The following is a 17976-nucleotide window of genomic DNA, read 5'->3' as shown; positions in this document are numbered from 1 at the left end:
GTAGAAGACGGCAATCCCGCATCTTTGATTCATAAATCAGCGCATTTGCGATAGAGGGGCAAGTTTCTGGACCCTGTTGCGCCCGTTCTCTCCCCTCCTCCACGTAATAGCTGCTCGCTCAAGCGTACTCACAGGCCCGACCGACAGCGCCGCTTTTCCCTACTCCCGCCTGTCTCCCACGCAGAATGCCTGCTGTCTCTTTCTGCGTGTTTTTGAAAGGCTTTTTCAGTGACTGCAGGAACTCAATCCACAGAGGAGCCCGCCTAAAGACGCAGCGCATACACACGCACAGACAGACACACACCAACGTCTCGGTGCCTCCCTCTGCCGCGGGTTGACCTCTTGATCTGCCATATGACCAGCGGCTCCTCCTCCTCAGCACTCCCTCAGGCCTCCTCAACCGCTGCTTTCTGACCATTTGATCACTTCACAAGCATCGCCACTCGCCACTTTCTGCCATCCTCGCGCTTGAAGCCCCCCTGTTGCTTAGCCCACGGCCAGGCAGTGCCGGCAGTCTGAGAGCTCCGAGCTGCCGTTGCAGGCGCGAAGAGGAAATCTCCTTTTGCGCCGTCTCTTTCCGCCGCTGCGCATGTACACTGGCAATAGCCAAACCCTATCCACTCGAAAATGACGACCTCCTCCCCCCCCTCCTCCGCTTTGCAATCCTTGCCAGAGGCACTACTCACCGTTGCCGAAAACAACCTGAACAGCACCCAGCCGCTCTTCTTTGGCCTTTCTGGCGCGCAGCTCTCCCGCATCGCCCGCGAAGTGTACGTCCACCTAAAAGCCTGCGGAAAGGATGCCATCGCAGAGCAGGCACAAACACTCACCGAGCCAGCCCTCCTCGCGCAGGCCGTCCAACACGTGCAAGAAAAAGTCGAGCAGAAACAGTCAGCGGAGACGCAGCCTCGCCAAAGGGTGCCTTGCCCCTGCTGCACACAACATTGCACCGCCTGTCAAGCCTCTCTCCCTGAACGTCCCCTTCAGCCGCAGCTTGTGCCGATGCTGCTTCAATCACTGCCTCCGCCGCATTGGCCTTTCCTGCACCCCCTTCAGCAGCAGCAGCAGCAGCAGCAGCCGTATGCACAGCACATCGCCCCTCAGCAGCACCAGTTGCCTCCCGCTCAACCTGCAGGCCCCGTTACGCCTCCTGAGTGTTGCCAGCCGCAACAACAGCAGTCTGAAGCGCTCACGCAGCAACAACAACATCAACTGCAACAGCTTCAACAGCAACAGCAACAGCAAGAGCAGCAACAGCAACAACAAGAGCAGCAACACCTGTCTCGTAAGGCTTGTATTGCGCGTCTGATTCTTGCAATTGTGGCTGCTAAGGTGGCACGTGACAGCCTCCAGTACTTACACCAGAGCAAAAGGCCTAAGACAACGGCAAACGATCCAGTAGCTCCCTCAGGCTTGGGAAGCGTGTCAGTAGAGAGTCTCGCAACGGCTCTTCACCCCCACAAGGGCTTTTTTGGTGGGCTGCCGCAGAATTTGCTGCTGTCACTGCAGCGAGTTGTGTCTGCTTCCATCGACGCCATAAATGGCGCCATGGCTGCGTCAGGATGTGGGAACGGGCTGTCTCCAGAAGCCCATCAGGAGAACTGTCAAGGCAGCTCAACGGAGCTCCCTCCGCTGTATCTAACTCCTGCACAACAAGGCCGCGTACAGCTGACACCCCACGAGAGGTCCGCTGGCGAACTGATCGAGAAGCTTCTCAAGATGGAGGGGGGAAGGAGCGCAGCCTCCCTCACCCTTGATGCAGCAGGAAGCAGCGCGGTTCAACCAAGGGAGCAGCAGCAGCTAGAGCAACAGCAACAACAGCAGCAGCTAGAGCAGCTAGAGCAGCAGCAACAGCAGCAGCAGCAACAGCAGCAGCAGCAACAGCAGCAGCAGCCAGAGCAGCAGCAACAGCAGCAGCAACGGCAGCAGCAGCAGCAGCAGCAACAGCAGCAGCTGATTGTGACCGGAACATCGAGTGATGCAGGCGGAGAGGATGCCCTCGAGGCGGAGTTCAGAGTGAGTTTTATTTCTAAAAGCAAGTTTCGAAGAGATGGCTTTCTCCTGCTGCGGCATTGCATGTCTCTCTCTACTACACGCTACGTGTTCCCGCCGACTTGATGCGAGTTGCAGATGTCTGTGATTTGGGCTGTGCGTATGTCGGCCTTCTTCGCCTCTCCCCTGAGGATCTCGTTCCTCGCCTTGTTTCCATGTGTTTTGCGATGAAATCACCGACAGCTTCGCTGCATACCTTTGCCTGAATCAACTGAAGAACCCTTTCCTTCTTTCCCCCTTTTCCTCCCGCAGGCTTTTCCTTTTGCCGGCGCAAGTTTTACGTGGCATTTATCTGCCTTTCCCCTTCAAGTGTCTGCGCATCACGTGGTGTATGTGCGTGTGTGTGTATATATCTATGTCTATGTCACTCAGGAATTTCTGCGTCGTGCAGAGTCCGGAGAGGAAGCCTCTCCCCCCCTCTCGATCCCGCAAAAGCTGCGCTTCTACGGGCTATTCAAGAGGATCACTGCTGGCAGATGCACTCAGAAACAACCGTCACAGTTCAACCTGAGGCAATACAAGAAATGGGTTCGGCACACACACACACACACACACACACACACACACACACACACACACACACACGCACACACACACACGCACACACACACACACACACCGTCCCCTCTGCTCGCGAAGGCGGCGACAAAAAACACACTGCCAGACGGCGAACTAGTAGTAGCTCTCACTGGCCGCGTCCCTTAGCTACAGCTAGCGAAGTGCTCTGTGGGGTGGATTCTCGTAGAAAGCGATAGAGCAGAACCTCTTGGGGGGAGGGGAATGAGAGGGGCAATTAACAAGGAAGGAGGGCGACGGACGGGGGCGGCCGTAACTTTTTGAAAAAGACAGCTGGAAAAGAGACTCTGCTCTCGAGATTCTACCATTTCCTTCTGGTGCGGCTTTTCCGTGCAGGAGGCTTGGAAGGCTTGCGACAAGCTCTCCGTTTCGGAAGCGAAGAAGGAGTATGTGCGGTTGGCGAGAGAACTTGAGAAACAGCAACAGGCGAGGCTGTGACTACATGCTCCATGTGCGCACTTCGTGCGTCCTGGCGCAAAGGCGCTAGTGGCTGCTCGGCTGCTTCCAGAGGGGAGAAGGGGTGTTGTACAACTACCCGTGTAATGTTCGGTGATTTACCTTCTACCGGAGGTGTGCTGCTTTTAGAGAAGTATCAGACACGCCGAAAAGAAAGGACGGGACGCCTGCCACGGCGCGTAGCGGCCTGTCCTATTGCACAGTGCATGCATGTATCCACTGTTTAGTGTAGACGAGCTGAGTCTCGCAGCGATTTTTAAAAGGCGAGCACCGACTTTCCCCCCGCTGTCGAGGCACCGCGACACCTTTCCAGCTCTGCAATATGCAGTCTGTCTCCTTCCCCGCAATTCCCACTCCCCTTCGTAGGGATTCGGGGTCTACTTTAGGTGTGTATGTACACCTGCGCATCGCCGTCTACCCCTCCCTGTTCTTTTTAGGGGTGGTACGCATCGCTGTAAGCCCGATGGCTACATGCGTCCCCATATGTATCTCTGTGTGCACACACATGTGTCTGTCGCACATGTTTGTAATGAATCTCGGCTAGCCTCAACTGTATCATCAGATTGCTGCGGAAAAGCTGCGCGCGTCCGAGCGCGGCGAGGAGGCACATGCAATAAAACACCTTGCTTTTGCGGCCTCCTATTTCCCGACTCTCCCCTGTCTGTTTGCCCGCTTTCTCTCGGATCTTTCATCTCTCGCTTCTCTCGCATCTGCCTGCCGCTCAGCGCATTATTCACTGCCTCAAAGAGGCGTCCTACGTAGCCGCCCTCTTTCGGCGTGCTGCTCCCAGTGCGGAACGGCGGCAAAAAGCACACGTTGAGTGCCGCCGAACGGCGTTTGTTAGCGTATGGACCGCTGGCCAGCATTGCTTGCCACACCAGGTTTGGGTAGGAAGTGTGAGTATATAGAGGACGCGGGAAGAGAGGAAGTGCAATGAGGCAAATGGGCAATTTCTGGAAGGCGTCGAGCTGCGTTACCTCCTCCCGTACAGGCGCATCGGGGTCGACGGTTGACAGGGTAGCAGCGCCAGAGTGTGCGCGAAGAACTTCGTAAAAGTATGTGAAATAGCGTTTCTGCCTTTCTGCTTACGAAAAAACGCAGCTTTTGCGTGTTTCGCTATCGCTGAGGAAGGGCTGCGTGGAAGTATCGAGGGTGCCGTGGCGGGAGGGACGGCGCACTCCTGCGAATGGACTACTCCCTGGGCGGGAATCTCAAGCGAGACAATAAATTGGAATTATTCAATGAACTCCGGTTGTGTATGTGTGGGGCTGTGGAAGTTGAGGCCGCGTCATTTCCTTTCAAGTGGACGATTGTCTGCGTCTCCTCCTTCTTTGCGCATGAGGACCTCCCGCTTGCGCGTGTTAAAACCAAAAGGGCGCTTCTTTGGCGGGCTTCCTCATCTAGAGCCTTCATTTATGCGCTTGAAAACGCATGCACCGTGATGGAATTGCTGAAAACTCCTGCAATTTGGCAGTACCAATGAGGGAAAGTGGAGGGGGCGTCATGAAGCCGATGACCGAGGCGTAAGAACGGAACCACACACAGGAGGGGCTGAACGATTGAAAATGCCGCATCTGCGTCTTTCTCGAATATCTTTTGGCGTTCAGAGTGATTGTGTTGCTGTTTTCTGAAGGAGGAGTTATTTCTTGGCAGTGTCCAGGCTCTGTCTATGTCTCTGTGTGTGTGTGTCTGTCTGTCTGTCTCTCTCTCGCTTTCTTTCTGCCACTCACGCATTCTTTCCCCCTCCCGCTGTCTGCTTGCTGGGCAAGAGGGGCCTCCTAAGGCTCTCTTGCCTCCCCTGTACCTCTTCCGCCTCTCGCCTTGCCCCCCCTGCCCTTCTCTCGGCGCAGCGGTGCTTCCCGGGGAGGAGCCGTGTGCAAGGCTTCCCGGCAGAGAGCACAAATGGCTTCGACAAGCCCCCCTTTCGAGCCACACAAGGAGCAGCTGCGGCAGCCTCAGCAGCAGCAACTGCCGCAGGAGGAGAAGGATGCAGAAGCTCACGTTCCTGTATTCGGCCATCACTTGGCGATTGTCGTTCCCCTGTCTTCTGTGCGTAGCTGTTTCGTTCGACTGAGCGGTCCCCCTTCAGCGTCCATTCTCTGGCAGGGGCAGCAGCGACACTTCTGCCGCGTGCTGCAGCTGCAGAAGCTCGAGCGGCATCACCAGCAGGGGGGTGTCACGGGAGCAGCTGCGTCTGTCCTCGCGAAGGCTGCGGCGTCTCTGGGGTCCCCTCAGCTGTATGTTGGCTGGCTGGGGGAAGGGCTGAGTGCCGAAGACGGCGCAGCTGTGCAAGAAGCGGCAGCCGCAGCGGCAGCAGCAGCGGCAGCAGCAGCGGACGTTGTCTTTGTCGGGATTTCCGCCGTTCTGTGCAGCCTGCTGAACCTGGGCAAGGGTGAGCGCGTGGCTGTCGCTGCAGTTGATGTGAACCGCCTCGAGAGACGGGCGCAGCAGCAGCACTACGCGAGCAGCCATTATTACCCCCTTGTCTCCAGCCTGGAGGTTATCCCGCTCACCAGCGACGACTGGGAAGCCGTCCAGCTGCACGCAGAGTCGCTCGAGGACGACATCTTGCAGCAAGTCGCTGTGCTGCTTCCAGGGAGACCTTTTCCCCTGTGGATTGGCAGCAGTCACAAACCCGCGCTCCTGCGTGCCTGCCTGCCGCATCAGCGAGTCGGCGAGGAGTCTCCGAGAAGGCATGCAGCAGGCAGCAGCGGCGTGCAGAAGCATGCGCCTTTTGTCCTGTTGAGCTCCGACACGGAGCTTTACGTGCGGCCCCTTGCGCAGGCAGCGTTCCGGCGAGCACCTCCCGTCACAGCCTTAGACGCGCTGGCTGATGGCTCTGCTGCGGATAGCAGCAGAAAGCGGAAGCACGACATTCTGAGGGTGCTGCCTAGCCTCGACGAGCTCGACGCGGACGGAAAAGGCCTGAGAGACCCCCTGTGCTGCTGCGGCTGCTGCTGCTGCTGCTGCTGCTGCTGCTGCCATGAAAACGCAAGGCCTCATCGACCTCATTCGCCCCCTGGGGGCAGCAGGCTTGCCTCCCTGCCATACCTCTGCTACATGCATCCTTCGCACGTCAAGGCATTGCAGCAGCGGCAGCAGTGGCTGCTGCCCGCCTTGCGGACTGCCCAGCCGTCGCTGGATGACGGAGGAGCACGTCCGGTCTCGCAGGGGCAGAGGGCGAGACTCCAGACCCTTCACTTGCAGCGTCTTGCAGCGGCGGAAGAAGTGGCAGTGGTGCGTGTTGGCGGCGCCCTTGGGGCAAGGACGGGGGGGGAAGCCTCTTCTGCAGACGATCTGCAGGATCGAGGCGGAAGCCATGCGATCCTGATGGGCGTGGCTGCTGCGCATGTGCCCCTCGGGTGCGTGCGACTGCCCCTCTACCTGCGGAGGCTTTATGGATGGTTCATCAGCAGTAGAGTCTCTGTTGCACCCTGCGTAGTGCCCCCGACCCTGCCTTCCTCGCTCCTGCTCACGCCGCTCACGTTCGCGCAGTCGGCTGCTTGCTTTCCTCCCGAGCATTCGGTTTCCGAGGAGGACGCAGGGGCAGGAAGGCCACACGATCCCTCGAAGAAAAACCGCCTCTCCAGCACTTCGCTTGGACGCCTTCTCAGGGCTGCACTGCTGCAAAGCGAAGACGGAAGATCTCGCCTTCTGGACGCCTTCCTTGATGGTCTCGACGTGCAGACGGCGGGAAGGGCGGAGGCTGCCTCGGTCTCACCATCAGTGCAGAAGGACCATCACCTCCCCCCCGCCGACGAAGTCTGCAACGCGCCTCCTTCGAAAACGCAGGATCTGCCAGAGGCCCCTGCTCCGGCTGCCTTCTGCTCCCTCCTGGGGCTTCCCCTCTGGAACGGCGCACTCGTGCGACTGGCGCTGCATTTAAGCTCCGATGAGGTGGCCAGGTTGTTGCATTCCCACAGCGCACTGCAGCAGCGGGAGCCAGAAAAGCCGCACGCGGAGCTAGCCGCTCGTGCCACGATTCCAGCGAAAGAACGCGCTGAGGACGGGGCGGAAACCTCCGAGGAGGCGTCCACGGAGAGCCGACCCTCAGCGTTTCTTTTGACACGGGAGCTCCGAGAGCTAGAGGACGGCCTTGGGGATTTGTATGTCGCCTCATCAGACACGGGGAGCGGCGGGGAAGGCGGCGCTGCCGAGGATCCACGCAGCAGCAGTCCCGAGCACCCCTGCGCACGGCCTTCCCTTCCAGCGGCTTCAGGGGGCAGCCCAGGTGCACAGCTCCAAGAGCCTCTGGAGTGGGCAAAAGTGGCGGCGCACTGCAGCGTCGTGGAAGAATCTGGCATCGAGACTTTCCGTGGGCTCCCCAGGGTGCGCGCTGCAGGCGGTTCCTACCGGAAAGTAGGGGCGTGGATCTCCTCAGAGTCTCCGGGAGAAACTGTCGCAGGCCCTCGCACGGCAGACGCGACGGGGGGGTGGTCTTCGCCTCCAGCTGCTGCTGAAGAGACACCCGCTGAGGGCTCCTCGCCGATGCATCACGTGGCGCTCGACGTTCTTGTGTCGTTCAGCTCGGCAGACACGCAAGAAGGATTGGCCACCTCGCCGAGTGCTCAGAGAAACGGTGCTGCCTCTGCACATATGAAGGCTGCTCCTCCCCACTTTAGCCGCTCACTGCCCCCCGTGTTCGCGCCTCTTTGCCACCACGGGGGGGACGGGCAGATGCGGGAAGAAGACGCAGGTCCCCATTCGGAGGATGACGCTTGCGTGTTGCTAAACGACGCTTTGCGAGGGCTTGTGCGGCAGGGGGCCCTACGGGCTGCGGTGACGGAGCCTTTGCGCGTCCTTGTGGGGTCGGCGGGATCGAGCGACTCTTGTGGGGACTTACGTCTCCCCCTGCGCCACGGAGGTGCATCCTGTGAAACCTTCGGCGAAGCGTTGCCGAGGCGCTTGAGGGGCGAGCATCAGACAAGCCGCTCGGTGCCGTCTCCAGCTGGGCCGAAAGCAAACGACGCTTCTGGACGAGACGGAACAGGAGCAGTGCGCCTAAAGTGTTCGCAGCTGGTAATCGACCCCGAGGCTTTCAGAGCTGCTCAGCGCCTCTGGTGGCTACTGCCACCGACCTTGTCAGCACGCCTTTCCGCTGCAGACGCATACACTCCCAGCGACTCCGCGAGTGGCTTTGAAGCCCGACTGCTTCGGCTGCTGCAGCAGGGCTGCGTAGAGACTCCCGCTGCGGAACTTCCCCTCTGCAGCTGTGGGGGGCAGCGGGGGTGTGCCACTCCCATTGATTTCCTTCTGCACCTCTCCAGTGTGGTTTCTCGGCCCCTGCTTGCCGACTTTCAAGGGCTAAAAGCCTTTGGGAACTGTCCGGATGCCCTTAAGCGCGCAGGCAAGGCTTTGCATGCTAATTCAGGGAGGTTCAGGCTGGGCAAGAGCATCCTGCTTTGCGCCTCGGAAGGCACTCTAGAGGAGGCGCCCGTAGACTGCAAACGCCTCCCGAGCACCCGGCCACTCAGACAGCCCCCCTCCCCTCTCCCTCAACGTCTAGCGAACACTGCAATCCCGTTTTTTGTGGGGGTTTATGAGAAGACTGTGCTGCTGCGCATTGCGGTGCCGTGTTGCACGCAGTCTACAGACGACTGGGGCAGCTGGCTAACCCCGACGAAGACAGGGGGGACGGAGCGTCGGATTCACGCGTGTCGCCTTCCTGCTCAAAAACCTTCCTTGAAACAGACGCTGCGGAGAGCAGGGCTAGCCGGGCCCTTAGCGCGCTTGGCAGTGCCACCTTGTTGGTAAGTAGAGCGGCAAGAGCGAGACATCTACCTACGTCAAGGCTTCCCGAATCCTTGAACGCACGGGAACTTGAAGCCCATTCTAGCGACAAAATGCGAAGGAAGCCTTTTTCTCGGACTGCAGGCATCCTTCTGAGCATCTTTCTCCCTCGTAGGTGCATGCATGCACCTCAAACAAAATCTCAAGGCTTTTCTTGTGTTGCGCAGGTGTGCGGCCCTCGAGGCAGCGGACGCTCTGCTCTTTGCAGAGCCATTTGCGTTGACGTGATGCGGCGGCTTGGTGTCTTCAGTAAGAGACACTTCTCTGGGGTATACGGGATGTAGGGCTTAACGGGTGGGGGAGTGGGCAGTCCTTAGGGCTGTGACGCGTGTCTGCTGTTTTGATGGAAAGGAGCCGTCTGCGGCGGGGGGAGGGGGAGGGGTGGCAAAAGGGGGTTTTGAGGCGAAGAGCAACAGAGAGACTGCGCCGGGTCTGCACGTGGAAAAGTCCTCTTGAAGCCCTTCTTAAGAGCGCTGCTGCCCTTTCCCCCCTTCTGACACTTGAGATCTTCGCACGCCAGTGGGAAATGCGTGTTTCTGTGCGGGGGCGTTTTGCAGCCATGATCGTGCACTGCCGCCTACTGGCTCGGGAGGCAATGCCGTCTGTCCTGATACGCCATGTGCTTTCTGCGGCATTCGAAGTCGCTGAGGCGAACAGCCCGTCGCTTCTGCTGCTGGAGGATTTGGTGAGCACCTTGCGTCGCTGGTCTATTCCCTGTGATCTCCAAGTGCAAGGCTCGGGAGAGGGGGGAATCCGGGGAATGAACTTAACGGCTTGCTCCTCAGGGTTTGGGCAGAGAGCGCAGCACCCCATATGCAGCTAAACCAAAACAGTGAGGGTGACGTTAGGCGAAGATGCGATGTCGGGAAGGCTGCAGCTTAAAACAGCTTGCACCCGGATGCCGCGTTAGAGAGCAGCCTAGCAGAAACTCTTCTGGTGTCAACTCAGGGGGCGTGCCTACGGCTTCAACGGTGGGAGTTTCATTTGCGCGGGGTGTAGAGGGAGGGGGGACCGGTTGAATGCCGCCCTGTAGTTCTTTTTTTGCTGACTATCTTCCTGACTCGCAGGATGTTTTGTGCTTATCGGGAGAGGATGGAGGAAACCTCCCGACTGTAGCCCACGCGCGAGGGACAGCTATTGCCGCATTCCTCTGTGATCTAATAAATGGGGTGTCTGAGGCAGCCTCTGCAGCTGGCAGTTGCCGGCTGGATGGCTTAGGAGGGCAGCATGGAGTGCGAACGTCTTCGCGCCGAGTCCTCACGCTCGCAACCTCCGTGAACCTCTCCTCCCTACACCCCCTCCTTGCGCGCCCCTCACTCTTTGGTTCCTCCAAAGTAGAAGTAAACTGCGACACTTGTAAGCAACGCCAGCAAATCTCGACAGACAGACAGAAGCTCGCTTGCCCTTCTGCCACGTCCCCTTTCTTTGTGTTTTCAAGCTTCTCTGCACACCCAGCGGAACGCCCTCAGGAGCGCAGCTTTGTGGAGGTGTCAGGCAGCAGAGTGGTGCTCGTCCTATACCCGCGGTGCTCTAGGGGGTGTCAGTTCCGTCCTGCTTTGTGCCAAGGAGACGGCGTACAAAACAGTGCTATTCCTGTGTCATCACGTGTTCTTAGAGCCATCTGTATCCCTGCACTGGGTGGCCTCTTGGCCGTCATGGTATGCCTGCGCGTGCGTGTGTGTGTATCTCGTACTGCTGCGCACAGCGATGGCTAGTGCCCGCCTAGAACTGTTGCGTGCCCTTGTAGGGCTCTCCGCAGCCACGACGGAACGTGGAATTCCCTTATCCCCTCCTCAAGCCGTTCATCCCGCCAGTAATCATCTCTTGCCCGTTGGCGACGCCCGAGCGGTGACCACTGACGCAGGGAGTCTTCGGGATATTGCAAATCAGCTGGAGGGATACAGCCTTGCAGACTTTCAGGTCCGATTTCAAACAACTAGCATTCTCTGTTCCACGACTGGCCAGTGACGGTTTAAGGAAAAAAGAAGAAGCCTGGGAAAGCCATCTTCGAGGACATGAGTGGCGACAATGCCCGCGTGCACTCTCTCCGCTTGATTTCCTGCTATTCGTGCAGGCTGTGGTGTCGCGCGCCGTTGGCGAGAGCCTTTTAGGATATCCTCTCAAAGTCTCAGAAGCCCTTACCTCGCCGTACGATGCGGAGAAGCCACCCCTCGCCTTTATCCAAGCGGCTCATCTCCGTAAAGCCCTTGCGGATGTGCGGCCTCGAGCGACACAGACGCACGCCTTTATTCAGTACGTTGCACGCAGCTTTACAGAGGCGGTGCTATTCTTACAGCTACGGGATAACACGGATGCTTTCTTAGAAACTTGCTTGCAGGGTGTCGTGTTTCAGTTGAAACGCATGCCGTCAGCATGACCTATTTCTCTTTCCCTCCTGCCTTCCCTGCCCCTTCTAGCGCATGTACCAAGTGCTCAAAGAAGCCTCAGATTTGCGGGTCAAGGCTATAGGCTGCCAGGATTTGTGCTTGTATTCCAGGCCCAATCTCCGCTACTGCCACGTTGGCGGTCTGCACAAGGTCAGCAGGGGGATTTTCCTCATGGGTGCATGGTGAAGAAGCCCTTCTCCTGTTTCGCCACTAGAACCTGTAGGCTGCTGCTGTCTGTGCGAGTGCTTCTTCCCCGGGAGCTGCTACGCCCGTGTTTATCCCTTGGCTTGGTTGCTGCAGCCGAAGGAAGACCTGCATGACCTCTTGACCCTACAGCGCAGGTACCCCTTGCTGTTGAGGGCGTCCGGCATTGCAGTTCACCAAGGAGTGCTGCTCATTGGTCCCCCCGGCTGCGGGAAAACGCATCTGGCTCTCGCCGCAGTGGGGGAGGCGGGCATTCGTTGTATCCAGTAAGCCGAAGAGGACGACTGAGTCAGCGAAATCAGTGGCAGTGGGGGCTATTTCGGGGGTTGGTGGACGGCTCCGCTTGAAAAGACATTTTCTACGAGCTCCTATCACAGCTGGCTTCACAGCAGCTGCAAGGCACCTATGCACCTGGGGTACTGATTGCCCATGCGTGTGGCAGGATCGGTGGCGGCTGCGATACAGTGTCACTGTGCGTCGTGAGGTGCATGCAGCATTAAAGGGCCCGAGTTGCTGGGCAAGTTCATTGGATCCAGCGAGGCAGCAGTGCGCGATGTCTTCCAGAGAGCCAAGGCTGCGAAACCTTGTGCCATTCTCTTTGACGAAATTGAGGCCCTGGCCACTAAGTATGCCTTCTGTGCCTATCGCCGTGCAACTGCTTGTTAGGCAGGGGTCTTAAGGCCTCTTAAAAAACTTCTGTTCGACAAATTCGCGGCTTTTCCGAGCCGCGCGCGCAATTCGTGGTCTGTAAACGGATTCTCCCATGTGCTTCAGACGGGGCGCAGACACCACAGGCGTCACAGACAGAGTGGTCAACCAGTTGCTGTGTTACCTCGACGGCATTGAAGCCCGTGAAGTGCGCTACCTTGCCCGCGTCATCCTTTCACCCGCCCCCCCGTACTCGCTGCTCGCTCGCTCTATGGAGCCTCGAGACACTTTAGGCCGAATGATCTTCGCTTCTGCGTTTTCTTAGTGCGCCACGTGAAACTCGTGTACTCGAGACTGCCGAACAACGACAGGGTGTTCCTGATCTGTCAACACGCAAGCGGTGTGCGCTTGTTGTGAGCACCTCAGTGCAGCTCTCTCTATCTCTCTGCATGCGGGCAGGACGTCTTTGTGATCGCAACCACTGCTCGACCCGACCTTGTAGACTCGGCGTTGCTAAGGCCTGGTCGATTCGACAAGGTAGGAGAAAAAGAAGTTTACAAGGGCTTCTTTCCCTCACAACCAACGGCTCGCCCTGTGCAATCCCATTCCCGGACGTGACACTCAGATCCTCCGGGGGGGGCATGCGCTGCTAAGAATGCGTTCGCAGCCCCGCGAAAGGCCGCTTGCTCTTTTTACCATCATCGCGGTAATTAGATTTTGCCCGCAGGGTAATGCGCTTGTTTCATTGCGTCTTTAGGTCTGCTTCTGCGGGCTTCCGCAATCGGATGCTGAACGGCAGGAGATTCTAGCCGTGGCTTTGAAGTCGCTCAACTCCAACATCGTCTTGGACACCACAAATCTTGCCAGCATGGTCCCCCCCGCCTTTACCCCCGCAGATATTCAGGTGCGCCGTCCGTTGGTCGCCGCCGTAGGGGGGTGTCGTAACGAACTACACATATACAAAACGTGGGCATGCATGCTGCAGTCCATTACTGACCTCTCACGGACTCAGCTTTCTTTCTCCTCAAGAAGGCAGCATGAGGCCACCAGGCTACACTCACCTCGCCAACATTCTTTTTGCATCGTATGCTTCTGCCCGTGCGCGTTGGTCAGGCAGCAGTGAAGCAGGCCCAACTCTACGCCGTCCAGGAGGCTCTCGCGGCCTGCACCGGCGGTATGCAGCGGTAGCACAGCTTTGGCGCACCATCCACTACAGACCTTTTTCGGTAGTAGCAGGGCTTATGTCTGTGTGCTTTAGTGGGAGGCCTGCGGATGGTTACTCTCCAAGATAGTGTCACTCCTGAGGCGTTTAACGAAAGCTGCACAAGGCCTGCACAGACATAACGTATAGGCGGACATCGGTACTGAGTAATCCCAGGCAGCCATGCCATATGCTTCTTCAGATGGGGATGCCCCTGATCATGCGGCAGTTACAAAGCGGCACCTTACGGCTGCGATAGAAAACGCCAAGCCTTCCCTCAGTATTCAGGTATTTGAGAGGCCCTGCGCAAGAATCGAGAATCGGTGCAGCGGACTTCTACAGCAGGGGGGGATACGAGATTTGGATCCTGTGGTTCCCAAGGCAATACCTCATAACTCAAAGATTTCTGCTTTAGAGTGCTGCATTCCTTCCCCTCATGTTCCGTGCTTCCCGCTTGGCTATCTTTTACTCGCGACCGTTTTCGCTGCTGCCCTCGACATTGAAGGTTGTTTTTCTATGTATTCTTTGATGTTTGAGGCCCTTGTTGTTGTATTTTGGGTTGTAGGCCCCTGTACGTCTGTCGCGTCGCCTCCGCAGGAACTGCAGCGCTACCACCGTTATTGTCTGCCAATTGTGAACAAGGCATGCCACGAGAGCATTCGAGTCCTCGAGAACGTACTTTTGCATTCGTCTCAAGAGAACCGAAGTAAGGGACATTCTGTTTTCAATATGGAGAAGCTCACAGACAAGAAAAAACCAACGGCTGAATCTCCAACGCTGGAGTGTGTCCAGAGTCCGATGCGACCGCCAGGCAGTACGCAGTGCTTGCACGAGAGCGAAAGCAACAGCGAAGCAGATCTTGAAGAGGCATTCAAAAGCGGTGAAGTTATCTTGAGCCCCACCTTACCGCCTTCACCTGGCTCTGCAACTGTATCACCCAGGATTGGAACCTTTAATGGCGACAGGCATGATCCATCTATTATCCCAGAATTAGATGCAAGTATGTGCAAAATCAAAGCTCTTGGGGATGGTAACAAACTGGAAAGGGGAGAAGCAGACAGGAGCTGTAATAATGGGCTACCCGCCGAGAAAAAGAGGAAGAGAAAGAAGCTACCGGCCCAACTGGCTGGAAATCGCGTGGCTTTGGCCTGATTGCCAGTCGCTGCAACAATAGGAGATACAAATCGTAAATACTGTTGCTAGTATGGTACTTCTGATGCCACAGAGGTGCCAACAGCGCGCCGAAAAGCTTGCAGCTGTTTTAGTCAGCAAAACAGCAAGCAAAGATGCTTGGCTGATTAGTTCCCTCTTTTTATACCTGTGCAATTCCAAGAGGGATCATTATTTGAAGTCTGAACATGACACACAGACTCACACCTCCATTTGGAGCATCAGCTGGGGACAGATGCCAGATGTTACGGGTAGAGGGATTTTTGAAGAAGGCAAGAATGAAGTCCTGACTATACTCTTTTTCTCTATGTGCGTCTTGAGCTAGGCGCAGCATGAGAGCCTTCCAATAATCAATTTGTAGATATTTGAATGGAGAAGAAGGATGTGGCAAAGTAGTTAGAGCACCGATGCTATGTTCCCCGTGCGTGATAGGGGAGCTTTGCCAGGCACAACAAATGCATTTCCTTCATCCAGTGTGAGGTGTTTAATCTTTCACTGACTTTACTCCGTCACTTCTGCCAACAGCTTTAAGTATGGCAGAGTCCTGCTGCTTGCGCATCCTGTTAAACTAACTCAAGTATAAGATCAAGCAGTACCCCAGGTTCCCGGATATTGTACGACACGTGCTGATGTTTTGACAATAATACAAGATCACAAGGTACTCTTACTATTTTTTTCTAGATCTATTCGAATCTGGCTTAGTTTACGTGAGCTTTAAAATGTACATTTGTCAATCGCGTGGTGCATCGGTCGTCCGCCCGTCTTCTCAGCTACCCACACGCTCACACATTGCAACAACACCTATTAATACGCGTTCGTTCTTGAATTCAAGGTGTATCAAAGATGTTTTCAACAGCTAGCCTGAATGGATTGCAGTGGTTGCCACTCGGCGCTATCAATGTAGCAGGGTCGGTGTTGCCTTCATTGGAAACAGGTACTGCATTCCATGCTGGAGTTTTCCTCATCCAGCCTTTTAAAAGCTTTGATATGTCCTACTAAATAGATTAGGGTTTGATATGAACTCTACGAAATGCCGCAAAATCGCGTGCGTTGGGCGCAGAGTTCTGTGGACCGCTCTCGGAAGGTCTTGCGGAGATGGGAAACGAACATCAGCATTCGACGATCTAGCAGACTGATGCCTGTATGATTCAGACTGGTTAGAATGGCCAAATACACAATGCCCGTAGGCTATTTGCTGGCATTATTAGAGCTATTCGACTTTCGGTTGCAGACACGGTGTGTGGTGGACACATAGGCGATGCGTGGACCGCAGAATCAGATAGGCGCAGATTACCGAGCCTCATATGTGCTGGTCCAATAAACAGTTGCTTGTGGCTTCCTAAACGTAAAATGCTTTGATTATTACTTTTCTCTGCAGGAGTATCGTGCCATTTTCTAGGCATTTGTTCTTCTCAGTCGTGTCAACCAGGTACTGCGTTATGCAGGACTAGGGGCACTCACTCTACGCTGTGGAGTATGCACGTCCCTTATTAAGGTATTCAGGTGCTCTTTGCTGCTTATTTCATTGTGTTACGTCCATAGCATACCAGATCTGGGGCTATGAGCCGTGCTTCAAAAATGAAATTCTTGCTTTTTGTCGCTGCTTTACTGCACGTGGCGCTGGTCACCGCTGGCCATGTTGTTAGCGTACAGGTTGAGGCAGCATCGTCTGAAATACCTGCGACAAGCTTTTCAGCAGACGAAACCGATTCAACAGCTGCCGAAACTGCAACGCAGAGGGGAGCTGCCTACGTGCCTTTCGCTGAACTTGCGCCAAGACAAAAAGTCATGGGGGTGATAAATACAATAGCCATTCTTCGGACCAAGGCTGCGCTCCTTGAGGATATGAAGTCAGCTTTTGAGCCGAGGTCCACCGGAGACCCTACAGGATTCCTGTATGACAGGCTGCTCCCAGGACCAGCACTCGCTTACGGCGACTGCCGCCTCGGAATCCTCCCCTTTTCTGTGTGCAGGCACTTGGGATTTCTCGCCACTGACCCGATGGTTGCACCGAGCTCCACTCAGAGCAAATTACTTAGGCTTACTGCTGCCAGTTGTCTGATCACTTCATTCTCAAACGGGCACCTCGACCTGCTCGCAGACCCGGACTTGAATGCAATTCTGGGGCAGGAGCTGCTCGCCTCAGCGACACAGGCCCTCGCATCCTTCTGGAACTGCCAGCTGATGACCCCGGCATTCGATATACGAGGGGCATCTCTGGGTTCCCTGAGGGACGCGCTGCGAGACGCGGATACATTTTTGTTCCAAGTTGCAATGCAGGCGAAGGAAATCATTCGTTTCTCCCGGCAAGAGTATAATGAAGTGGCCGCCTTTCTTGCCGCATTGTTCTCAGAGAGCGAATTAAGTGCCGCAGGTCACCGAGAAGAGAAGCCACAGCATACCGGGCGCGCAGTTCGCAGCATCGGGACACAGATCCCTGAACCTGCACGTTCCTTAAGCAGGCAGGAGGAAAGTGACATATTTGGAGGTTTTTTAAGTCGGCTTTTTACGTCCCAGCAATCGGAGAAACCACCTGAGTCTGTGGAAGTAACGCCCTTCATGCCAGTGTCGCCAACCGAGATCTTCGGCAGCACCCAGTTTGCAGGTCTGGCCGGCTCCCTCGGGAATAACCTGACCTCACTCGTGCACAGTACCGCACGCAGCGCTGCAAAACTCGTGAATGGCGAAGCTCCTCTGGATGACGCCGAAGTAGCTGCCTCCAACGAGGCCACTGGAAGGCGGGTCAACACTATCGTGGACATGCTACCTGAAAATGTGGATGGACAGTTCCGGTGAACCAACACAGTGAGGCAAAATGAGTCGTATGTACTTCATGCAGAGCTACAATCCGTCGATGCATCCATTCCATTTCCATGCGAACAATGGAAGCACATGGAAGCCAGTCATTCGTTGCACATCTCGACGGCTCTTGCTATCTGGGCTGAACAGGAATTGTGAGGTAATTAAACACTGAACTTTACTTATTTCGAAGCCGCAAACTCGCCATTGCCGTTGGCACGCTACTGGGGGGCGCCATCGTGTGAAAGCTGAGAATCGATATTGACCGAATAGTGTGTGTAGCGCCGCTACACTAGTTTTCAACATCAAGAAACAATCTACCGTTGCGCTAGTGAGAGAAAAACACGTGTGCTGTTCCGTTGCTAACAGCAGTACCACCGCTGCAAAGCATAGAAATCCCATTTCCAGGATTGTGGGTATGTACCCGCTCGCGTGCTTCAAGCCCGATGCGAAATGACGTTTTGAATGGCAGGCCACTATTAAACTCTCGCCCGCCAGTTATAAGTTGCAAAGTATGCTGCCATGTACAACCAAACTCGACGATGGAATGACCAGTTGCAATGAACAGAAAAGTTCATCATTGTGAGCCGCGCTGGATCCCACACAACGTACTGGGGTATCCTTTTCGTGGACCGCGGCACTGGCTGGAAACCTAACTGCTGATGCAGTCTGTCCTCACCAGACTTCTCCTCC

General features: G+C 56.1%; 3 protein-coding genes across 3 annotated transcripts; all 3 read left to right on the top strand.

Moving 5' to 3' along the window:
* The first annotated feature begins 627 nt into the window (after positions 1–627).
* On the top strand, positions 628–3066 carry LOC34620810 (putative uncharacterized protein DDB_G0291608). The gene is made up of 5 exons (XM_026338715.1): positions 628–910; positions 988–1079; positions 1222–2016; positions 2425–2580; positions 2965–3066. Exons 1-5 carry the CDS (start codon positions 628–630, stop codon positions 3064–3066), a joined length of 1428 nt encoding a protein of 475 aa, XP_026194500.1.
* Positions 3067–3931: 865 nt separating this feature from the next.
* Positions 3932–14466, top strand: LOC34620809. The gene is made up of 21 exons (XM_026338714.1): positions 3932–3971; positions 4186–4340; positions 5320–5388; positions 5523–5777; positions 5869–5951; positions 6477–8431; positions 8671–8834; positions 9042–9123; positions 9432–9559; positions 9942–10230; positions 10580–10794; positions 10949–11127; positions 11372–11411; positions 11562–11731; positions 11960–12091; positions 12240–12321; positions 12573–12650; positions 12871–13017; positions 13227–13287; positions 13496–13602; positions 13912–14466. The coding sequence occupies exons 1-21, from the start codon at positions 3932–3934 to the stop codon at positions 14464–14466; spliced, it is 4986 nt and encodes a 1661-aa protein (XP_026194499.1).
* Positions 14467–16062: 1596 nt separating this feature from the next.
* On the top strand, positions 16063–17280 carry LOC34620808. The gene has a single exon (XM_022734042.1). It carries the CDS (start codon positions 16063–16065, stop codon positions 17278–17280), a length of 1218 nt encoding a protein of 405 aa, XP_022592433.1.
* The last annotated feature ends 696 nt before the right edge of the window (positions 17281–17976 follow it).

The sequence above is a fragment of the Cyclospora cayetanensis genome, unplaced genomic scaffold (genome assembly GCF_002999335.1).
Source record: "Cyclospora cayetanensis isolate NF1_C8 unplaced genomic scaffold, CcayRef3 CcayRef3_contig_3, whole genome shotgun sequence".
Lineage (NCBI taxonomy): Eukaryota > Apicomplexa > Conoidasida > Eucoccidiorida > Eimeriidae > Cyclospora > Cyclospora cayetanensis.
The sequence above is the reverse complement of the archived record's forward strand: the minus strand, read 5'-3'. Positions and strand labels throughout refer to the sequence as shown.

Coding starts and splice junctions, on each gene's coding strand:
- LOC34620810 (XM_026338715.1), top strand. CDS start 628: ATGACGACCTCCTCCCCCCCCTCCTCCGCTTTGCAATCCTTGCCAGAG. Junction 911..987: donor GTCAGCGGAGACGCAGCCTC/GCCAAAGGGTGC, acceptor CGTCCCCTTCAG/CCGCAGCTTGTGCCGATGCT. Junction 2,581..2,964: donor TGAGGCAATACAAGAAATGG/GTTCGGCACACA, acceptor TTTTCCGTGCAG/GAGGCTTGGAAGGCTTGCGA.
- LOC34620809 (XM_026338714.1), top strand. CDS start 3,932: ATGGACCGCTGGCCAGCATTGCTTGCCACACCAGGTTTGG. Junction 5,778..5,868: donor GGCGAGGAGTCTCCGAGAAG/GCATGCAGCAGG, acceptor CCCCTTGCGCAG/GCAGCGTTCCGGCGAGCACC. Junction 10,231..10,579: donor AGAAGTAAACTGCGACACTT/GTAAGCAACGCC, acceptor TGCTGCGCACAG/CGATGGCTAGTGCCCGCCTA.
- LOC34620808 (XM_022734042.1), top strand. CDS start 16,063: ATGAAATTCTTGCTTTTTGTCGCTGCTTTACTGCACGTGGCGCTGGTC.